Source organism: Passer montanus, unplaced genomic scaffold (genome assembly GCF_014805655.1).
Source record: "Passer montanus isolate IOZ18808 unplaced genomic scaffold, ASM1480565v1 scaffold222, whole genome shotgun sequence".
NCBI lineage: Eukaryota > Metazoa > Chordata > Aves > Passeriformes > Passeridae > Passer > Passer montanus.
This window is the reverse complement of record NW_024366838.1, coordinates 107976-127313: the sequence shown is the minus strand read 5'-3', so window position 1 is coordinate 127313 and position 19338 is coordinate 107976. Positions and strand designations below refer to the sequence as shown.

At 40.7% G+C, this 19338-nt stretch overlaps 1 protein-coding gene across 1 annotated transcript in view; it reads left to right on the top strand.

Annotated features, from left to right (window-relative positions):
* The window catches only part of MAMDC2 (MAM domain containing 2), a 56561-nt gene that overhangs the window by 18912 nt on the left and 18311 nt on the right, over positions 1-19338 (top strand). Inside the window, exons 2-6 of the mRNA XM_039710064.1 lie at positions 10228-10493; positions 11213-11297; positions 12300-12437; positions 14714-14970; positions 17586-17679. Of these exons, the coding sequence (XP_039565998.1) occupies positions 10228-10493; positions 11213-11297; positions 12300-12437; positions 14714-14970; positions 17586-17679 (840 nt within the window). The remainder of the gene's footprint in view (positions 1-10227; positions 10494-11212; positions 11298-12299; positions 12438-14713; positions 14971-17585; positions 17680-19338) is intronic.

The following is a 19338-nucleotide window of genomic DNA, read 5'->3' as shown; positions in this document are numbered from 1 at the left end:
CTTCCTGTGACCAGTCTGACTGCTTCCCTAAGTCCAGCATTGCTTCAGAGCTTGGCATAGATGGTGAGCACCACAGGCTTTTAGTTTAACCACTTTGGAGTACACCAAGGACATGACTCAATGAAGAAATCTTTACTTTTGACGTACAAAAGCCTGATCTTCCAGATGATGGAAATCCAGACACAGAAACCAAAACAGGGTTGATGAAGTTGGAGTATCTCTTTTTTTCTCTTTCTTAAACTCTTACTCCCCCAGGCTTTTTGGTCGCTGAGATCCAGAAGTGTGGTCCCATAAATGCCCCCTTTTAAAACACGGCAAGAAGTCCCTTGCTTCATGGTCTGGCTCACCAAATTCCTTATGCTGGCTCCCTGTGGAGTGCTGGCCTACAGTTTGATGTGGATTGCAGGTTTGATAGTTTTTTCTTCAAAGATGTGCCCCCAAAACTGTGTGGACTACAGGTAGGCAGGTTTGCCTTGGCCAGGCTGAGATGTGCTCATACCACAGAGCACATTATGTGCACATAATACAGAGCAGAGCTCGTAACGTAATATGTTACCTGCATACTCCACTACATCACATCATGTGCACCTGTGTAAGCAAATACTAGGAGTGAAGAGCAAAGTAAATAGACAGCATAATGCAAAGGAGTGAAATTCTGTATATTTCTGCTGAAGTGGGGATGCACTTCACCAAGGCCAGCAGCTGTGCTGGAAGAGATGTCACAGTGCATTCCCTTGTGTGCTTGATCCTGGTGGAAACATGATATAGCAAAGACATAGAGCTAGTAATGGAAGAGATGAGAAATAGATACTTGCTTCTTATCCTTAATATTCCCTGTGCACTGGGGGCAATGGAAACTCATTTAGGATGCCAAAGAGTAAAGAAAAAACTTTTTTTCAATTATTTCCCATCCAGAAATTCACAGCAGAGAATCTTGTGTCTCCAAATACTACCTATATTGGAGACACAGGATGTTGATATATACCAGCTAACAGAAGTCGTGGAAATGTCTTTTGGAAAGAGCTGTTTCAAGGAAAATCAGAGATACCCAACAAAAACTTGGCAGTCCTTGTGTCAGCAGATGAAAAGTTGTTGAAATTATGTGATGAATAGCATGAAAATGAGAACTGAGTGATGTGAACAGCAGTTTACCGAGACTGATGGGTTGGTTAAAACAACAGAAACAAAATTTGAAAGTGTATAAAAATTGTTGAGGTCATTGTGAAAGGAAAAAACCCACATGCTTGTGGCTCAGAATAAACAGGAGTTCTGGTGCATGATGTAAGGACCTTGGGACTTGAAGGAGAACAAGGAGAGGAAGCATCCCCAGTGACAGTGGAGCAACTCCTCTAAATCAGAAGCAGAAAACAGCAGCTCCGGCTGGACTCTTGCCAGACCTTCACAGGCAAGCTGATGGATGGAGGCTGGAAGACGTTTCCAGAGTGGTAGTAGCTGCAAGCAGATGCCGCAGTCAAAAAGTGTTTCAGGGCTAATTGTATTAGTTTTGACAGGCTTGCTAACAGCTGTATTTCTGAACTTCCTGAGGGAACAAAGGCCAGGGCAGGAGGTGAAGCTGGTAGTTAATTCATAAAGCCATCCTTTGGGAAAGGAGCTTTGGAAGATTTATGCCCCAGGGCTGGCAAACAGTTCTCTGGCCTGGTCTGGTGAATGTGGCAAGAAAAAGATCAAATCATTAATATCAGTCCCTGTAGGGAGACTCAGCTTGTAAAGTAAGATGAGCTGGAGAGAAAGCTGCTGGAGGAACTGCTGTTGTCAGGTTTGTCCCTTTGACCAGAGGAAGGTGGGTGACAGCCTGGGTAAACTGCCTGTTTTCGTCACACCAGGCTGTGCTTTTCTAAAAAAATTCTTTTTTTTTTAACATACTACTCAGCTTTGTGAGAGTTACCTGGAAACCCAGTTGACTCCCTGAAGATGACTAGCTCAGGGGCAGATCTGGTGAGGTATTGAGGTTCCCTCCTGCCTGGAATGGCAGCCAGCAGTGGCCAGGTGGGACCACAGGCTTTTTCTGCAAAGAAGTGATATCTTTAGGCTTGGAACTGCTGCTGCCCCTGTGGGTACAGAAGAGAAAACAAAACCTTCACAATAGCAGTGAACGTCAGTCACTGCAGACAACAAACACAAAACACCCACCTTCTGCTTATCTATCCCTCAGCTGCTTTCACAGAGTTGCTTTTAAGAAACCATGGAGGAATCAAGGAGGCTTAAAGAACAGAACATTTTCTCAGTGATGACAACACTGATTAGTCCCAGGGTATACCATGTAGGTCATCTGGTGTGAAGCTAACAGTTTGCCAGAAATAAAATAATCTGTGGCTTGATGGGAATGAAAACACCAGTTATACCCTGCAGTATCAAGTAGCTGTAATCATGGCACTCCCTTGAATGTTTTGGGACTGAGACTCTATGTTCATTAATGTGGGCCAGGCTTTTCCACTCAGACCTGCGTGTATTGTGAGTGCATCCATCTGTTCAGGGGAGAAACTGCTGCTGCAAGACTCCCACGGGCCAAGGATTAAACACCAGCTCTGGCAAAAGCGGATCACTGCTTGTGTTCTTTTAAGACAATTTAATAAGTGAGACTCTGAAATGAGTTTACCTGCCCGTATAGTTTTAATCAATCCCTTTCCACCAATCAGGAGAAACAAATACAAGTAGATATAGTTGGGGAAAATAACACTTTACCAACAAAACAAAATAACAGCAGGCAAAAAATAACAGTCACTAGTTACAAAGGTGCTGAAATCTCACTGGCTCCGAGCAAGGGGAAGCTCAGAATGGGGGAGTGACCCCCAAGACCGTGCCCTCCTCCGGCATGGTCTGGGAGACACAAGGAAGACGCAGATGCCCGGTGCAGCCTTCTCTCTGGATCAAAAAGAGGGGAAGGCAGGAGCTTACCAAGCAGTTCTGGTGGCAGAATTGCTGGTGTAGCAGAGGTGTCAGCCTCTGGTTCTCTGGGTGTTGGTGCTGTGGTCTTGCTGCCTCCTGCAGAACTCCACCGGTGTTGGTGCTGCTGTTCCCGAGCTGTGGGTGTGTTGGGGGCAGAAACGATCTCCCCAGGCCCTGAGAACAGCATCCTCCAGCCCCACACTGCAGAATTCACTCTGAAACAGGTTTTGGTTGTGAAATGCAGCTTCTGGGGTTGCTGCTGCTGTTGTGTGTCCACAAACTTGCCCGAAACAACCCCCTCTCTCTGAAGGCGAGAGAGAAACTAAAAAAACCATGAAGGGGAGCCTCAGGCTTGAGGCAGAGCTTGGAGGCAAGAGAGCTTTGCTTGGGTGACCCCGGCTCTAAAAACACCCGCTGGCCCTGTGTTTCCTGCTGCACTGCTGGGTCTTAGAGAGACAGTAGCAATTTTGGGCACAGATAGATGTGGAATAAAACAACATTCTGGGTTATCCACCACACTGTTGCAGCATTTTCTTACCTGCAGGATGCAGCTGAGGAAGAGGGCATGGGCAATGCAACATTTTGTCCCTGTGGCTCTATTGTTAATATTTCCAACTAAATTTTTCTGGAGATGTAAGAAGACTTCATAGAGCTCAGAATTGTACTGCTTTTCTACCCTTTTTTTTTGGCAATAAAATATGAAAAGAAATCCCAAAACTAAAGCCAAGACCCAAAACTGAGATTCTGAGCTTCCACAGAAGGCATTGATAGATCAACTTGTCCTAAGGAACCCTGGTAACAGTCTTTCCTGTTTCTGTATGGGAAATATAGAGAAAAATGAAAACAGGACTTGCAAGTGTTAGACATTTCTTGCCATTTTTCTGTATAAATGGGTATCTAATCATATGTAAATTATCAAAATTTCCTGCTTCATATTTCCTTATTATTGTTTCTCTTGGAGCATGCTGCTTATATTCAGTTTTTCTTGTAAAGCTGTGCTGTGGCTGAACTAAGTGAACAGCTGTGTCAGACATAAATTCCACCAAGAGCCAGAACAAGTCTGTGGTTACCCTTCCAAATTTTTACAGAGGAAATGTATCATTGAAAAGCTAACTGGTATTTTTTTTTATTTCAGTGGATGTTTGGGTTTGTTTTTTTTTTAAATTTTTCTCAATGCAATTTGTTTTAGTTTATTAGCCAGTATCTGGCTTTTTTGTCTTGTTTGTGCTATTTACAGAGAAGTCAATCAGTGTAACGTCTGTGCTCTTTTTTGTAAAAAGCACGACTCCTGAGCTCAGTAGCCCTTATTCCTTAGCAATTGATGTAACCACTGCTGATGGATCTACTGATGCCCACCTTTATGTATGTATTTTTGGAAACCTTGGGTGAATGACTCATGGAGTTAATGTATCACCAACTGAAATTGAGAGAAGCTCTGTATAGAACTGCTTATTAGAGCAGCAAGATGACAGGCATTTTTACAGGGGGATTTTAAATATCTAGTTTCATCAGGCTTGCTGCCACAGTGCATAGTTGCATTGAGGAGGGATAGGCTTGAAGCACAGTGTCCTAATTCCCCCTGGGCTTAATGTTTTGCTTGGACATGGAGGAACATAAAATGTTTGGTCCTGTAAAGTTTGATTCAGCTGTCAAGCAGAAGACAGTCAAGTTACATGGTAGGTAAAGCATCATAATAGAAATGTGAGTAGAAAGTGCATTACTTACTAGCCTGAGTAGTGAGAGAGTGGTGAGGGAAACATATCTGGGTCTCCTTTCTCCCATCCCTTGTCCTGGCTGTAGGTGTTTGCCTTTACCAGGCACCTGTTGGCTGTCAGCTGTCAAAGGTAGTTAGCAATCCCTGGCTTTTATCATGACTGCAGAAGTTTGTCTTTGCTCAGGAGTGAGCAGGGCTCATTGACAGAGCTTTAGAGTAGATGTGTCAGGGAAGGGGACAAAGTCAGGCTTGCCCCTGACAAGCTGTGGGATGACATATCAAGGTTAAAGGGACGGAGTGCAGGTGAGGGTCCCAGTCAGTGGATCTGAGATGTGCTGGCCACACTGCAGCACATTGGATGTCTCATGGAGACAAGCCAGGGGCTCCTGAGATAACAGAAGCCAAGAAACACCAGTGAAATATCTCAGTGAAATTAGAGAGCATTCCTCCAAGTGGGCATCATGAGCTGACTGCTCAGCTGAGGTGCCTTTGAACCAGTGCACACTGTGTGGGCAGCAAACAGGAGGAGGAGGGAGCCACTGTACTGCTGTGAAGAAGTTGTTGCCATTACTGAAACTTGGTGGGACAAATCCCATTACTGGATTGCACATATGGATGGCTACAGGCTATTCCAGAAAGTAATGGTGGAGGGGTTGCCCTCTGTTTGAGGAGGTGGATTGAGTGTGAAGTTCTGTCTCTGAAGAACAGTCATGAGCAGGTTGAAAGCCTGTGGGTAAGAATCAGACACTGTGACAGCAAAGAGAACCTCATGTTCTGCAGGCTGCTCAACCAAGGGGAGCCTGCTGACAAAGCCTTCTTGCTGCAGCTGCAAGAGGCATTGTGCTTGCAGGCTCTTGTCTGGCCAGAGGCCTTCAACTCTGGGGAAGCAACACGGTGAGCTGCAGGCAGTCCAGGAGATTCTGGTAGTGCACAGAGGATAACTTCTGAAGCCAGGTTATAGACAGCCCTACCTGAGAGGGTGTGATACTGGACCTGTGGATTGCCAACACAAGTTAATTTGGGCTGTCAAGATTAGAGACACCCTGGGCTGCAATGATCATGGACTCAAGGAGCTTGCAGTCCTGAGGGGTATGGGTCAGGCAAAGAGTAAAGTCAGAATAATGAATTTTAGGAAAGCAAAATTCCAGGTTGTCAAGGATGTAGTTAATAGGATCTTCTGGGAAACTGCTCTGAGGGACAAGGGAGCAGAAGTCTGGTGGATCTTTAAGGTTGCTTTCTGTAGGGCACAAGAACTAGCAGAAGGAGTTAAAATTCAGAGAAAGAAGGCAAAAGACTTGAATGGGTTAGTCAGGACCTCCTGGTCAAACTAAAGGGCAAGAAAGAAATCCACAGTCAGTGGCAGCAAGGACAGGTGTCCAGGGAAGACTATAGTCACAGCCCAGTTGTGTAGGAATGGGGTGAGGAAGGCAAAAGCAAAGCTGGAGCTTAATTTCACAAAGGTCACAAAGAACAAAACAAAGAGCATCTATAGGTGTGTCAGCCAGAAAAGGAAGGTCAAAGAAAGCATTTATCCCCTTGATAGGCAAGGCTGGCAAATTGGTAACTAGGATGAGGAGAAGTGCTCAAAAATTTTTTGCCGCAACCTGTCCCATTCATATTTTCTGAAAAATCCCTTTGCCCAGAATTTTTCTCCTGGGAAGCTGAGAAGCCTCAGAGAAAAATGAAAACAATAATTATCTCATTTGCTTCTCCTGTGTTTTGCTCCTTTGGAATGTGTTTGGAGATCTTTTACCCACAGGTGAGTGTTTCATTGGATTCTGCTGTGAGAGTTTTGACTCAGTGGCTAATTGGGGCAAAGCCATGTCATGGCTCTGGATAGAGTCACAAGTTTTCATTATTATCTTTTTAACATTCTGTAAGTATCCTTTCTGTATTCTTTAGTATAGTATAGTACAGTATTTTTTAATATAATATAGTATAATGAAATAACAAATTAGCCTTCTGAGAACATGGAGTCTGATTCATTGTTCCTTTCTTCATCGGGGCACCCCACAAATACAATACCAACCCCCACTGGCAGCCTCTCTCTCCACGCCTCTTGAGTGAATGGACTGTAAAATGTGGCTGGGGTAGCCGAGTCCCTCAGAAAGAATCAGGTTTGGGATCACCTGAGGAACATGAGCATACATAAATCTATGGGACCTGATGAGATATATCCCAGAGTCCTGAGGGAGTTGACTCTACAGTTGCCAGGCCACTCTCCACGATACTCAAGAAGCCATGTCACTCAGAATATGACAAAGAAAGTTCAGCTTTCCTGTATTTGCACAGCCTCTTAGACTGCTAAGGGCTGCATCTACCCCCTGAGCAAGTAATTGCTGGAAATTGCATGCTTGTGTTTCTGTGCCATCAGGCTTTTCCTAGAGTTTTGTGACTACTGTCATCTGTCTTCCTGTGATTTTGAAGAGTAGCCCGCTCTTGGTAACTCCTGAATGACTGCTGTAAATTGACTGTCATGAGCAGGAGGATTGTGGCGTGCTGCAAAATCAAGCTCCATGTTCCATTTTTGAGAGGCTACACCACTGTGCATTCATCAAATTCTCCACAGACTGGAAAATAACCTATCTACTACTCCCACAAACAAGTGTGGAAAGTTGTCTGTTTCTTTACTCCAAGGACCCCCCCCTTCGCCTTGCTTTGCTCTCACAATTGCTCTGTGTCAGTCCTTAAGGTCTGCATTGTGAGGCCTTCCTTTCTGCATCAATGGCATGTCATTGCTGTTATTGAAGTTCAGTTTAGGGTAAAGGCCATGTAGTCAATGCTGCCATTCATTTGGAAGAAATTTAATGTTGGCATTTTCTGTGCTTGGTACTGCCAAGTGCCACGCTCCCTGTTCCTGATTAGCTGAGCAGCATTTGAACCTACACATAAAGCTCTCTATCAGTGCTCACATTGATTTCAGTGGAGCCAATTACACATTTAAGTTTTCAAAAGAATCTGAAATTATTAGGTTGGGAGTGAGAGTACTCTCTTTCTGGAGAGTTAATGAATAGGTAAAATTAATCCTTTTACAAAAAAGCAAGCAACCCCCACCACCAGTTAAAAAGGGAGTTCACAATCTTTACTCTTGTATCTGTGGTGAATCAGACAAAAGTGGGAGCAAGTGCACAACATGCAGACAGCAGAGTCAAATTTACACTTACATAATCAGCCCAACTGGAAATTCTAAGAAGTTTACTTTGAAACCACTATTTTGTAGAAGAAACCCTGGTTTACATACAATTAAGTTTTAAAACCTGGCAGCCATGTAAGCCTCAGCTGGTAATTTGAGGTCTTCATGTGAATGTGTTTTCCTATGTCAATGCGAATTTATTTCTGAAAAAAAAAAAAGAGAAAAGATTACTGTTATAAGAAGGATCTGTTGTTTATAGGGTTTCTCTTGAAGTACAGACAAAAACAGGGCTGAAATCTAAACTGAAATTGCCAGGCATGGATTCCAAATTGTAGGTTTCTTTGTAAGTAAAATGATCCAAGTTCAGGCTAGTCTAAAAACATGGATTCTTCATCTGATTAGGATAGTATCAATAACATCAATGAAAACCGAATGTGAAAGAGGCATTTGACTTCTGATGGAGTCTTGGTGATTTCCCTCTATCTTCCTGTGAAAAAAATGCGTACCTTGGGCAGGCATATGCTAGCAAACAAATAATGTCTGTGCTAACTTGTGTGAGCTAACTGGATTAATGCATGAAAGTGGATGCTGCGGACTCCCTTGTAACATAGTGTCAGATTAAGTATTTGGCATGAACATTAAGTGCCTATTTTTAAATATTTGTTGCTGTGTTTATTTTTCTTTCAAATACTGCTGCAGTAACAAGTTACTTGTACTCTACCAGTGATTTTGTATCTTTCCCCAGTAGACTAAAACCAGACAGCAGATGTAAAGAGAAATCGTGATAAGAGGAAAAAAAAATTCCATTCCCTAAAAAGGGAAAGAAAATACAGCTTTTCTGTATTTGCACAACCCCTTACACTGCTTAGGGCTGCAGCTATCTCCTAGCAATCATTTATCTTACATCAGTTAAACAAAATGTGCAGTACAAATGTGTTGCTGTGTCTGCGCTGAGAAAGGGAACAGATGCAGGGGGATGCTATGACATGCAATTCCCAAAGAATCAGGTGTTGTCAGAGTGACTGTCTGCTCCTGGCATCTTCCCTGGGTGGGGGGTCTATGGGAGAGGACTTTGGGAACCTCATAAAGCAGATCTATACATGTGCTTTTCCTTGAAGGGGTAGTGACCATGTAGATGATTTTTTTTCATTTGGAGAGAATACTTTTAAAAAGGCAACAAGGGAGCTTCTGGGAAGCAACACGAGGGTGTCTTGGTAGAGTGGGAGGGTTCAGGCAGGATTTGGGAGGGGATTTTTGTGCCTCAAAGGCAAGCAATATATTTAACATTAGTGTGGCTGTTGACTTTCTGAGTTATCCACATATTTACATATGCATGGAAACTGACAAGCTCTGTGGTCAAATGAGATGAGATTAAAGAACAAGTATATTTCCTGGAAAGTGTTCTGGGTAAAGGGATAATTGGACACAGGCCCTGACAGCACTTTTAACTCATAGTTGCAGCTTGGGTGATGAGAATTAGTATCAGAAATGGAATTTCTCTAATGTACATTGACATTAGGTTAGAAGGATCATTTTCCTGATAATCTGTGGGATAACGTTTCAGACATGGGTGTCCTAGTTTGTCTTACTGTTTTGTTTTGTGGTGTTTTTATTTTTAAGTTTTCATTTTTTCTGTAACACTTGTTTCTGGCATTGCATTTCAGGTTTCTGTGACTCCTGTAGTCCATTTTACTCTTCTGATCTTGGTTTTGATATCTTAGTAGAGCTTCCAGGACCATGCTTATGCTTCATTATAATTTATTTACTGTTGCCTCATTTTCCTACACATTGTTTCTTTTCCACTTTTTTTGCTTCCTTATGCACTTTTCCCTTGTCATCACGCCCTTTTATTTTTATATGGAAGGCTGTTTTAGATCTTGCCCCAGAGGGTAATTTTAAAGTAATCTTGGACTGCTGGTATGTTGAAATGTTGCTTTACATTTCGCAATTTTTTGAATCAGCAGACTTGAACATGTCAATTTTACTACTTAGAAGTGTCTTTCTAGTTATATTCTTCAAAACCAGAAGTGCTTTGGGAGTTTTTAGCTGCAATGTCTCATTTTATGTTGTCTTTAAACCTACAGGAAAATAAAAAGTTTTAGTCTATAAAACTAGTAAATATTCCTGCAAAATATTTCTCTGTGTGCAAATTGTCTTGTCAATCAATTTGTCTATCTACAGCTATCAGTTCCAAAGGGTACCACATAATAATCTGCTTTACACTGATACAATATCTTGTCTCAAAATTTTCAATATTTTAAAAATTGTTTTTAAAAGTGTTGGGAGATACGTGAAGTCACTTTGGTGTGAGTGCAGCAGGATATCAAAAGGTTAAATGACTTACCAGAGGAGTGGTGGTCTCAGCCTCCTGACTAGTCCCAGAACTACCATTCCTTCCTAAATAAGTACTTTCTCCAGGGATGCAAAAGCAAAGCCTCTGACATTTATTATTCTGGTGTGTGTCTGTTCCCAGGACATTACATTTCTGTGGATACGTCTTACGAGGGTGAGAAAGCAGTGCTGTCCAGCCCTGATCTCTACTCCGAGGAATGGAGCTGTGTCAGACTGATCTATCAGATAGCAAGAACTTCAGACACCTCACCTGATCCTGCCAGGCTCAACCTGTACCTGAGGCAGGAAGGAGAAAGTTTTGATCGTTTGCTGTGGTCAGCCAAGGAGCCATCAGACAGCTGGCTCATAGCTAGCTTAGATTTAACGAACAGCACCAAGAAGTATAAGGTAAGCCCAGTTTTAGAAGATGCCACAGGCTTTCTGGTGCATATGTTGGGCTGCACAAACTTCTTTTTTTAATATATGTAGACTTATTTCAAGCCCTATTCTTGGGTTTCGTGTGTAAGGCTGGTGGCACAAGTCAGCTGAGCCCTCTGTCCCTAGCACCCATGAGCAGAGCTGGCAGTACTCTAACCAGCAACTGTGTGGAGCAGCTCATGGGGACACGGCCAGCTGAGCCCTGCCATGAGGATGCTTCAGCTCCTGATATCCCTGCGGAGCTGCTTGTGCCACGTGGCAGATACAGGAAGCCCCAGGTCCTGGGTCTGCAGCTGTGCTCACTTATTCTTGCCCTCTGCACCTTTCTGGAAGGAGTCACATGCTGACAGAAGAGTATTTCTATCCAGAGTGATGTTGCATCACTCACAATAATGTCTTGCATAACCACAGCTGAAGAATATGGAATTCCATACTCTTAAATAAGTGTGGGAATTTTTTGCCTTGTCTCATTGTCCTTCAGTGTGTCTTCTGTGGTTAAAGAAGAACTGGCCCCATCTTTAATGCATTCTGCCAAGCTCTTTCAGCTTGGCAGAATGCATTAAAGCACACGTGACTGCAAGGGTGATGGTTCACCAAGAAACATTTAATTTGTTCTCCTCTTTATCCTATTTAAATATTCAAGGTACTAATGAAATTCTAAAATTGACAGTTTGGTTTATATTGTGCAGCTGGTACTGGAAGCCAAAATGGGACAAGATAAATCCACCAGCATAGCAGTTTTTGAAATCAAAATAACTTCTGGATATTGTATTGGTAAGTACTCTTTGCTCAACCCTCATATTCTCTGCATAGAAGAAAATGCCTTGTTGGCAGTTTTAAAACTGGATGGAAGGTCTGGCTTAAAAAAAAAGACAATGGCTTTTTCCTAATTGAAAAATACACTGCTATATTCAATACAGATAGTTTTTAAAATAATCTCACAAACTTGTGAGGTTTTTTCACCTATCTCTGTGATATGTATATATACGTATCTATATGTGTGTATATATATACACACATGTAGTATATACAACAATATAATTCAAAATCTATTTCTTTTTCAAGCAGGAGCAACTGTTATATTTTGAAAAGCTTCAAATACTAGACATAACAGCTGCAAGACTATTTCTGCTCTCTGCCTGCTCATGGTTTCATTACAAGTGTAATCTCGAGGCTACAGTCAAAAAACTGTGCTGATATATATATATATATATATTTACAGTTTCTGCCATTTTCTCATGATATTTGCTAAAAACTGCTAATGAAGTTCAAAAATTCCAGTGTCTAGGAGGCTGAGAGATCTTCACATTTCTGGAGATCTCTGGTGGAGTCCAACCAAGTTGTCACAATTCTTTGGGTCTGTGAAGGAGACAAAGCAGTTGCATTACTGTTTTGAAATTCTTATCCTGCTTTGCTTCTGGCCATCCCTGGTTTACAAGTGAAAGTTCTGCTTTGACTATTTACTACATGGAAGTGGTGTATTTAAATCTGCTTTATTTGGTTCTGAATTACAGCAGTCCTATCCTGGCAAATGGTAAAAAAACAGATTGGTCCAAAGATGATGGAAATGAAAATTTTATCAAAAGATGGTCAAAAATTTTGGATAGGTTTGCTTCTGTTTATTATGAGTTCTTAAATGCTGTGTCCAGTTTTATAAATACAGGCAGGCCTTATCTGCTCTGCCATATGTGAAGTGAGGCCAGTGCTTAGCAATTTGCTCTTCCTATTTCTGTAATGAAAATGTGTGCACTCAGCTGGTAGCGTCTGCAATTGCAGAATGTGACTTTGAAGAAAACCATCTTTGTGGCTATGTGAACCGCTGGAATCCTAACGTCAACTGGTTTGTTGGTGGAGGGAACATTCGGAATTCTCAGTCTATCCTGCCCAAAGACCACACACTTAACAATGCACTGGGTAAGCAACAAATGTAGAGCAGAAATATAGTGGAAAAATCTGAGTCTGTGGTTTGTGTATGACTCTCATACTGCGAGTTGTTATTATATGAGTTCTTTCCATTGTGGGGTTGGGGTGGGAATGGTAAGAGTGATTTATGGGATAAAAACAGGATTAGAAAGAGGCTGGGGGATTTCGCAGAAGTTCAGACAAAATTGCCTGTACACTTTATAAAAAGGTAGTTACACTCTTTGCTAAGATTCAAAAGTACTCAGAGATAACAGTAAAATTTTGGATGTGAGAGCTCGAAAATTCAACTTTCAATGTATTCTAAATGTGTGGGCCACAGTAAGTTTTAGATTCTTGTACTGCTGCTCTGTATATGTGACAGGGGTTTTCTTTGCAATGGCTATTGAGAAAATGAAGTAGGAAAACTAAGGTATTAAAACATGCTTGGAGAATCTTGGGTGAAACTGTACAGTTTAGAAGTTTTGTTTCTTTCAGTCGAATGCAGTTCTGTTAGTACAGCCCCTCAGAGACATAATGCTGGGAAGAATTATTGGAATTTCTGCACTTGGTGTGAAATGCTTGTCCTGGACACCTTGCCCAGGGAAGAGATTTTTACACAGCTGTGAAGAGGGTTGTAGGATAACTTTTCCTTTGCCCAAAGTACCACAGCAGGTGATTGTCAGGACATCAGGCTGGTGCTGCACAGTGTGTGTCATGGGCTGCATGATGCTTGTGGCAGGGCAAGGAATCACATCTCATGAAAAGCAGGGTTGATCCTCTTTCCTTAACTCATGCCGCTGTGCCTTTTTGTTTACTTCACAATTGTGTGAGTTGAGTACAGAGTGTCTCTCCATCCTTGCATCACCCCCTGGCACTGAAATGCCGGTAGAATTTTGATGGAAGTTTAAACTCACCACAACTTCAAGAGCAGACAGTGGACTAGCCTATTAAATAAGGACTGAGACAGAAAATGCTTCCAGCTGGGAGGGATGTGTTTTCTTGTAGCCACAGATTTCTGTTTCACACCAAGCCCTCGATGCTGAGCATTTACTGAGAAGACTTCAAGAAGCCTAAAGTCACAGAAGTGCCTCTATTTTGCAAGAATTGGGCTGTGAAGTTGCATCATCAAGGCAGATTGTAGATAAACTATGAGTTGTGCTAAAACTGCAGGACAGAAGTGAAGCTGAGAACCTTGCGGGCAAGTATTGCTGAAGTCACCAGTCCCTGGCAGTGGGCAGTCTGGAGGAGACCCACAGTCAAGCAAGTCCTTTCCCCTCCTTCCACCAGAGTGAAGCGAGAAGTGACATCTGAAGGTCTGAGACTTCTGTGTGCTAATTAATGTAGTGGTGCCTACTCAAATTGAATGGCATAGTTTGCAGTGTTCATGCTGAAGTACCGCTCCAGCATGATGCTTCTGTCTTCTCCAGGCTTTCTACTTGTGAAGAGCCTTTTTTTGTTCATCAAATACTGTTTGATGCTGTGCTTCTGGGAGTGCAGAAGAAGAAAAACTACAAAGCACGTTTGTGAACATGGATGTGTCCTGTTTAGATTGAGATAGCACTCCTAAAATCAAAATATTAAAAGCTGTACCCTTAGAAAATCCTGCAGGTCATATTTGGCTTATATTCATGATGGGAAGATACTTTCCTCAAATGTAATGCATTTTTCTCTTCATTAACATCTCCCAAAAATCTTCTTTAAGGATTTTACATAAAAACTCCAGTCCATGCAGTAAAAATAAGACATTTATAAACCAAATCCTAGATACACTGAGCAGATATGTAAGGTCTAAAAGCTATTTGACAATAATTTGATATATTAAATGAACTGCTTTATAAAAGATGAGACAACACATGGCTTATAATCTTGTTCATTTACTTGGATTGCTACAGTAAAAGTTGCACTTAAGAGAGACTAAATACTACACCAAGCTGTTGGGAGGCAGGGAGTTTACACGGTTGTTGCACATTTTTCCATTTATGAATGGCTACCAAAGTTCAGAGTTTGTTATGTTTCAAATATATATTATTTCTAATAATGATAAAGACTTAAGAAAAGAAAGAGCTGAGACTGACTATTTTGCTGGTGATATCTTAGCCGAACAATTTTGGTTTGTACAGAGGAAGAAAAGAGAGGAAAAAAAAACTTCTAGAATTACTAAAATTTTCTAGGAAGCAACCATTGTTGCTCATAGATATATATGTCTAGTCCTTGTTCATCTGCTAATAATTCTTGTACATGGTGCTCTTTAAAGAGTGTCCTTATACCAAATGTTTTTCTGCTTCTAGGTCACTACATGTATGTGGACTCTGTTTATGTCAAACATTTTCAGGAAGTGGCTCAGCTAATCTCACCAAAGACCACAGCCCCAATATCTGGCTGCTTATCTTTTTATTATCAACTTAAGCAGGAAAGCAGCATTGTTTTTACTGTTTACCTAAGAGACATGAGTGGCTTTTATGAAGAGATCTGGAAAACAGACAGTGCACTGAATGCAGACTGGGCACTGGCAGAAGTCGACTTCAATGCGCCGTATCCCATGGAGGTAAAGCAATCCTTCCTGCACAGTCCAGCTGCGACTTCAGGTTGCCAACTCAGACCGAGCAAGGAACATAGCAGGGATTATGCAGTAGCTGAAAGATGTTGGTAATCTGTGATTTCATTTACCCTTTGCATAAAGGTCAAGAAGGGATAATTTTCCAAACTCATGCTTGATTTTGAAGCCAGGTGGTTAGTGCTTGATTGGAGTATCTTGGGAGGTTGTGGAGTCTCACTGATGGGAAGTTTTTTAGTTGCTGAATAATGTCAAGGTTCTCTCAGTTCAGATCATAGAGTTCTGTGACTCTATGATCCATTTTTGAGGATGCTGAATATTGTAAAATAATGCATAAGAAAAATACTGCAGAAGAAAAAATTTAAAAAAATATTCAAGGTCTATTCTCCATCTTACTTATATCCTGCAGTTCATGAGAGAAAGTCCAAACTTGGGTCCTAAGAGTACAGTAGTCCTTAAATGTGCAAGACAGCTCTTGATTGTTATTATAATGACTATCAAGAGTATCAGAAAAAAATTGGATATTTTATTCCCTAGTGTTTTCTAAAAAATACTCCAAACCTAGAAGATTGAAATAAGCAGTGTATGTATATTATATACATAGATATATACTTACATGTGTATTTTACACATATGTATGTAATTTTTATATATATACACACATATACTCTCTCTATACATACACACTTCTAATACATGGATCACAGATAAATTCTACTTGCTTTAATTCTAACTAAATTATTTGCTAATTCACCATAAACCTGTAGACTTCCAGAAATTATTAGAGGTAAAGCTAATTTTCATGAGATGTTACACAGGCCTCTTACACTCTATAAAATCAGTGATAATCCATTTAAATTATCAGACTTCATGGGAATCTTAGAAGGTTTCATAATACAGAATTGTAAGTGAATTACTGATTCACTTAATAGAAACTAAATTCATGCTTAAAAAGGGGAAAATCAGTCCTAGCACTATTGATGGAAATTAATTAATGTTCACTTAGAGCCTGGCAATACTGTTGTTGTTTGTGAAAATATCCTCTCATTTCCTGGTGGCATTCCATCCAGAAATTATCCATATGGGAATAAATAGCAAAACAGAGGATGTTGTACCACTGGGTAAATGTACAGGGAAATCTTGTGTTCAGCAGGGTATGCAACGTCAGTTCTCTCAGTTAAAAAAAAAAAATTAAGAATATTAAAAAAATATTAAAAAATACTGCCCAAGAGGCACATGCAGATAATGAAAAGTATGGAGAAGTTACATCAATGAAATAACAGTTTTCAGCCCTTACAAAAAAAGATGGGAGTAGAATATGTTAGAGGTTCTTAAGAGTCATGAAGGGCACAGAAAAGATTAACTGTTGCATTTCTCTAAATTTACATTGCGGTTCCAAATTCTTAGTTACCATGTAACAGTTTTAAAATAAAATGAACAGAGGGTCTTTTCATATATGATTCAACCATAGAACTCACTTCCACGACATACTGTAGATACCATTATTAAGATCAATTAAAAAACTGATTAGAAAAAATAAAGGGAAAGGAAGAATCCACCAGGAATGTAACATAAGGGAAGAAGAACTGAAAGCCTTTAATTGTCTTCAGTTTTTTCTGTAGGTGCTCTCTGCTGGAAAAAAGACGCTGGGCTAGACAGGCCTTTAATCTGCTCAAGGAATTTCTATGTAATTTAACACAGTAATTATTTCAGAGATCATTTTATAGAAATAATATTAAAATTTAACACATAAGCTCTTCAGTTGCTTCAAGAGACTCTTCCTCTTTGTTTCATCTAGCTAAAGGAGATTGCTCAGGATTCTTTCACTAGCTCTCCCAGGCATTGCTGTCACTGAAAAGAATCTCACTCTGAAAGCATTTGTCCTTATTTCCTTGTTTTGTCCCTGGGGTTGGCTCTCAAAGTTTTCCTGTATCTCAGACCTTTGATACTTAAGAGAAATTTTAAGACACTTCCTCAAGAGTTATAGATGGTCCTCCACTTACTTGAGGAAATTACTTCCCCTGGGAATGACTAAATACAATACCTTGTTTGATCTTTGTGCTAAACAAAGCACAGCAATAGCTTTTCTGGTTCTTAAATAAATTCTGTACAGGAAATCTTCCCTGACAGCTAATGCCAAGTCACGGGTTTCAGTGTCTGAGGATATTTACAGAAAACTGTAAAATTTGATACATTAATAGCAGAGCAATGAACACAGGGAGTTTTTAGCTCTTGATCCAGACAGATTCTAGATAAAACTGGAGCTCTAATCAGTATGGAATGATGATTGTGAATTGTGGTTTTATATAATGCAGTGGCAGAAGCCTTACTTTATCTTTAAAAGTGGTGCTTCCTAAAGCAGAAGAGCTGTATTGCTTTTGGTGTTTCCTTGACCTTGAGTGAGCAATGATCTAGTGCTAAAGTCAGGCTCTAATTTATATCGCTAATAAGTGATATAATTTTATTAGTCCCCACACTTTCAGCACTGTATGAGATGTGCTGGAGTCTGTCTGGGACATTCAGTCAGAATTGTGTATTTGAAAGATGTGTACCAAAATTATTGTTGAGTATATGACGGACAAATAACAACTTACTATAATTTCTAGGTAATATTTGAAGTTGCTTTCAATAGCGCCAAGGGAGGTTATGTTGCCCTTGATGACATTTCTTTCTCTCCGGTTTACTGCAGCAATCAGACAGGTAAGGTGAGCCCTTGCTGCTGTTTATCTCCCTTGTTTTCTCCCTCTGCCTTGCCCCTCAGAACTGTCTGTCAGTATTTGCAATTTTGCTGCTACCTTCTCAACTGACCAGTGCCACTGGGCTCCTCTTCCTTCAGAAGATATAACAGCAGATAACACCTGTGACATCCATTTTTTTCAGAAACCAATTCTTAATGCTTCCTTTCCAAAGACCTTGCCTCAGGGTTCTGCAGCTGGAGTGCTGGACTGAATGCTGTATTTGTGTCACTACGGGTTTTGAGAAATTACCACTTGCAGGCTTGTCACAGAAAGAGAAATTCTTAATGCTTCCTTTCCAAAGACCTTGCCTCAGGGTTCTGCAGCTGGAGTGCTGGACTGAATGCTGTATTTGTGTCACTACGGGTTTTGCAGGCTTGTCACAGAAAGAGGAGGATTTTCCCAGGTGTGATGGTATGAGGAAGAAAATGCCCTGGGCTTTTCATTAATGCCAGTGTAGGCATTCTTCATGCCACATGCCCTGAGGTGTTCTTCAGAGCCAAAATATGAGCCTTGCCTCCTTGTCTTCACTCTTCCAGGAGGTATTACTCATCTCAGGCAGAGCGTGTTTGTCGAGTATTTGTTAGGTTTTCACAACAACAGACACCACCTGAATCCCTGTGACCTCTGATGTAGAGTCACTTGTGACAAAGGACATTGTCGTTTGTGAATGCAGCCTCTTAAGTAGCTGGTTCCTTGGGTTTTACTCTGGCACTAAACACTAGTCAGAAGTAGATTAGTGGTTTCCCAATTATGCCATCTATTCCTTTGGTCAGAAGTTTGAATTTTTAGGCGAGTTCTTTAAAGTGATCAATGAAAAAGAGGCTGTTTTTTCCGCCTTTTTATCTGAGAGTATTTGCTAGCTCTGCCTCCACTGCTGGAGTATCATGGCTGAAGGAGGTAGATTCCAGATACATTAATCATTAATAATCCACATCTCCTGGCTGAATAAATCCATTGTTTGATTATCTCCTCAATAACTTCTTGGTATTTGCTTTATTTTGCAACAAAAATCCTAAATGATGCTTGAAATTTTCATGGGTTTGTAGCTGCTTCTCTGTTTTTTCCATTTTAATTTTCAGACAACTTATATCTGTTGAGAAATGGGATAAATTTTATAGCATTTTCTGCTCCAATGGTTGAAGTTCAGATCTAATCTGAATGGATCAGAATCTGTTCTGAATACAATAGGTTCATCTAGAACTCCACCTACTAACTTTGTTTTTGAAGGTTGGTTTTGTGGTTGCTTTGGGTTTTTTGTTTCAAAAATTAAAGTAAATTATTTGCTTTATACTTTGTTACCTACAACATATACAACAAACACTGTTTGATCGTTTGGACTTATCAGTTATTGCCGTCTTCAATTCTTCTGGGTAGACATGTTTAAAAGCAAGAGCTCTCCATTCTCCTTGTATTTGGCTGTAGCAGTATATATAACAGAACGAAATTTTTTCTTTGTTTTTTTCTGGAAGTTTTGTTCAACAAAAGTCTTGATGTTAGCCAAATGGAGGAAAAGGTACCACAGTACTAAACTTGCTCAGCAAACAATGAGTCAGAATATGGGTTTAATGCCACATAGTAGTGCTCCACCTGCCTTTTCTTTAACTAGGAAAGCAGAAGTGGG